At 42.6% G+C, this 4,479-nt stretch overlaps 1 protein-coding gene across 2 annotated transcripts in view; it reads right to left on the reverse strand.

Moving 5' to 3' along the window:
- Positions 1–2,964: 2,964 nt before the first annotated feature.
- Positions 2,965–4,479, reverse strand: part of oxr1a (oxidation resistance 1a) — an 88,824-nt gene continuing 87,309 nt past the window's right edge. For both annotated transcript variants that reach the window (XM_037676437.1, XM_037676438.1), the window contains one exon: positions 2,965–3,396. In XM_037676437.1, coding sequence (XP_037532365.1) covers positions 3,261–3,396 — 136 coding nt within the window. In that variant the 3' untranslated portion in view covers positions 2,965–3,260. The remainder of the gene's footprint in view (positions 3,397–4,479) is intronic.

Here is a 4,479-nt window from a genome sequence, read left to right on the forward strand (position 1 = left end):
TGCCATATCACAAAGACATTATATGAGGACACATCAATGTTATGGAAGATGACCAGGGGACAGCATGTCCAGGTTGTCCACGCCTCCTTTATTGCAGTTAGTTGAAGATGATGGCTGGCTTCCTGTCCTCACCAGCACTGATTTCAGCCGTCTTGTGCAGTGTGCTCAGCAGGGCCACGTTCTTGTTCCTTTTTGCAACATAAGAAACAAGAGTGATGGTGGGAGAGAAGGCAAACCTTGATGAGACGACCGCTCTGCCTCTTGTTGTGAGGAGTTCAGGCTTATTCTTACAAACAGTGCCAACCATGCTCATCTTTCTTTTCACGAGCTGCTGGCCGACTTCATAGGAGGTGAAAGTCACATGTGACATTGTGCCCCCTCAGTCCAACTGTCAATTCAAGCACACCCCCTGGCTCTTCTCTGGCGCTCCACTCGGCAGCTTCTCTGTGTACACGTGCATATTCCATGTATATGCAGGTCAAATGCAAGTTCCAGTTTCTTTGGTGTGTGTGCATGTGTGTGCGTATTACAAAGAGTTCGTGTGTGGCCTTTGAACTTTTTTTCTGGTGTTTAAATGCTTTTATAATTCACGGGTAGTAGTACCCTAGTGGTGTACAGCCCACATGTAAACATAAACAAAAACAAAGTATCCCTTTTTCTAATGATGGGGTTTAGGAAAAGTCATAAAATGTCAAGTTGAAAACAGATCATTTCAGGTGTTTTTTCTAGATAAACGTGGTAGTGGGTCACTTTTGACCTGCAAGACAACACAAGGGTTTTAAGTTACTGGGAAAAACCAATGCAGACTCGTTTGTAGTTTTCTACACCGCCCTACAATCTAACTGCTTTGTTGTTACATTTTCTTTTAAATACAAACTTATTTTCACTTGTTAAAAAAAGATCTCCATTTGTACGTGTCTTTTATGATTGTTTATCGTTGTTGTCCACTGTTGTCATCACTCTTTGTTAAAATCAGGTCTCTTGTAAATGAGTCCCTGAGGCTCGATGGGATTAACCTGAATAAATAAAGGTTGAATTAATGAAAGAAGAGTTTTAGACTAAGATCAGATTAAGAAGCAACAGAATTTGCAGCTAATTGAGTCAAATCTTTAAAACTATTTGTAAACTCGATACAAGACGTTGTCCTCAGATTGTGTTCTCAGCCACCACCTCTGAATTTGATCTCAGTCGCTGTCATTCAGTTACATTTTTGTGTTTAAGGTCAGTTGGCTGTGGCAGCCATCTTTAATTCTGCTGGCTCCTTCAGCTCTTTTGTATTACACGTACATTCAATCATGCCTTTCTGTAGGTTTCATTAAAATCCATCCAGTATCGAGATGTTTTGCTAACAGACATAAATGGGCACACTCATCACCCACCTTGTGGTGGTGGGTGATGATCAAAAGTGTACAAAGCACCAAAATTCAGGAATATGTCAAATTTGAACAGACTTTAATTTTATTGGTATTTATACATCACTGTTACATTGCTCTGGTGACATAATCAGAAGAGATTTCCATTTCTGCTCTGTGAGTTTCCACATGGACACAAATACTGGTGTGGAAGACCAGAGTAGAGACCAAAGAGTCCACGAGGGCGGGTCAGGTACTGTCCACTGTTCAACCTGCACGTTTGTCGCCCGTCCATCTTCATACCTGGTCAGGCTCACCGATCGGCCATGTGTGGAGAGAAACAGAATCCTGCTGCCATGTTTATCCACATGCTTCTTCCTCACAGTCATCCTCCTCCTCAAAGCAATGGGGAATATTCCTGTTATGGGTAGCAGCAAGCCATCTACTAACAGTTAACAGCTATTATTAACAAAAAAAGTACTGTACAGCTACTACTAAAATAATCTAAGAACCTGGCTTTGATGCTTTTTACACCAGATTAAAGTGGCAGAAGCAACTCATCAATCCACACTTTATATATATATATATTATATATAATATATATATATATATATTATATATATATAATCATTGAGTATTTTTATATATATATATAGGAACAATCTATTTTAACAATAATTTACAGGGTAATATACATTTTATAGTAACTGCTGAAATTGCAGCACAAATATCACTGTCACACTCAACAGCAAATTATATATATATATATATTTGTCTATATATGATTATATAAACCCATATATAATCATATATACTGGTACAGAGTTGTCATATATGCATGTAAAACAGTTAACCACATCTCATTGATACCCAGAGAATCAGTTGTGTATCAAGACGTAAAAGCTCTACAAGTTCCTCTCCTCGGAGAGCGACAGGCGGCGGCGAAAGAGCCGCGACCTGTGGGTTATTTGAGGTCACAGGACAGTTATTTGCATATTTCACGAATCTATTGCAACACGTTACTGTCTACGAACAGTACAGCCGGCGTCCAGACGAGAGGAGCCGGTGCTAGCTGGACTCACACGTACACCCACTGAACAGAACGATACGACGATGTGATCTGGTTATAGCTATGTGCTTTCAGATGGTGTGCTATGACAGAGAACGACAGGAGGACTACGACACACAATACTGAATAAGTTAAGCCTCGGTGGAGAGACGGGACTGGAGACTGAACCCCGCCCTCCGTTACTTCAAACAGCAAAGATTCTCTTTTCTCTTCTGGTTCCAGCGTCACGTCCTGTTGCAGATGTGTGTTTATTCTCACCACAGATCACTTTTATTTTGACACTCCACAATCAAGAATAATGGAATGTGTTCAGCTCTTTCCTTCTAACTGGGCCTCTCTTTGTAGGAACAACCTGCTGAATGAACAAAGGATGAGGGGGGGTCCAAGAGGGTGCAGGAGGGAACTCCTTGAGGTTGCGTAAAGTTCTGATGCAGGTCCAGAACCTGAAAGGCCTGCTGTCTCTTCTCACAGCAGTGCCAAACTAGAGAGGAGGTCTGAAAGCCCTCTGCAAGGCCCCGTGGTCCCCCCCCACCCCTGCTTCCTTCCTTTCACCCCGGTGACACACCTCGACTTCTCCTCACACTCCCCCCTACACTGCAAAGAGGCGGCACAAGGCTGTAACAAGATACACACAAAGGTAATTTTCCACAAAGAAAAAACGAAGCTCCGTATTAACTGCAGTAGTAACGCACAACAAGCATCCGAGAGTCGGCTTCCAGACGGGGAGCCCAGGTGGTGTGCAGGTAGGTTCGGGGCGCTGCCATTGTTCTAAAGGAGGAGGACCCCCAGGGTTTGCCCTTCGCAGGACAGTTTGTTTCTCCCTGTGTTGGACCGATGTGTTATTCAAAAGCCCAGATCTCGATGTCCTGTACATAGAAGTCCTCCTTTTTCGAAAGCATGGGGTTTCCAAACGTTTTACACGAGTGACTCCGTCCGTGGTAAAGGTCCCCGTCCAGCCACAGGCCGAACTCCCCGCTGGAAGAGAGAGAAGACAACACACAGCTGAACAGTTTACAGAAGCTGCTGCACACTTCACCCCAATGACTCCATAAAGAAAAGTTAGTACATTTGTTCTATTTTTCTAAACTAATAGAAACTGTTTAAACACCTGCGTTTGATCTCTCATTCAGCGAGTCCTTAAACTACACATTTCAAATTTTTAATTACAACTTACCTACAATGTGAAGGTCCAAACAAAAGCTTTTGTTTGTTGATAACTAAATTAGAACATTTCATACATAAGACATAATATATATATATATATATATACATACACACACACACATACATGACAACAAAGTTTAGGTTAAAAACTATCATTCCTCAGTTTTTTATTCTCCATTATTCTGTTTTAAATCCCCGTGGACTATGATGTTTGTAGATGACATTGTTGTGATCTGTGGTGAAAACAGGGAACAGGTGGAAGAGAACTTGGAGAGGTGGAGGTATGCACTTGAAAGAAGAGGAAAGAAAGTCAGCTGTAGTAAGACAGAGTCCATGTGTGTGAATGAGATGGAGGAGGTGGAACAGTGAGGCTACAAGGAGCAGAGGTCACAAAGGTGCAGGACTTCAAGGACTTGGGGTCCACTGTCCAGGAAAATGGGGAGTATGATAAAGAGGAGAAGAGAGAGTCCAGGCAGGATGGAGTGGATGGAGAAAAGTATCAGGAGTGACTTGTGACAAAAGGGTGTCATTAAAGGTCAAAGGAAAAGTTTACAAGACAGTGGTGAGACCAGTTATGTTGTATGGTCTGGAGACAGAGACATGGACAAAAAGACAGGAGAAAGAACTGGAAGTGTCAGAAATGAAGATGTTGAGGTTCTCCTTAGGAGTGACAAGGATGGATAAGATCAGGAATGAGATCATCAGAGGTACAGCACAGGTTGAACAACTGGGAGATAAAGTTAGAGGCCAGACTGAGATGGTTTGGACATGTCCAGAGGAAAGACAGTAGTTTGGACATATCCAGAGGAGGGACAGTGGTTTGGACATGTCCAGAGGAGGGACAGTAGTTTGGACATGTCCAGAGGAGGGACAGTGGTTTGGACATGTCCAGAG

The sequence above is a fragment of the Nematolebias whitei genome, chromosome 5, assembly GCF_014905685.2.
Source record: "Nematolebias whitei isolate Nwh7 chromosome 5, NemWhi1, whole genome shotgun sequence".
NCBI lineage: Eukaryota > Metazoa > Chordata > Actinopteri > Cyprinodontiformes > Rivulidae > Nematolebias > Nematolebias whitei.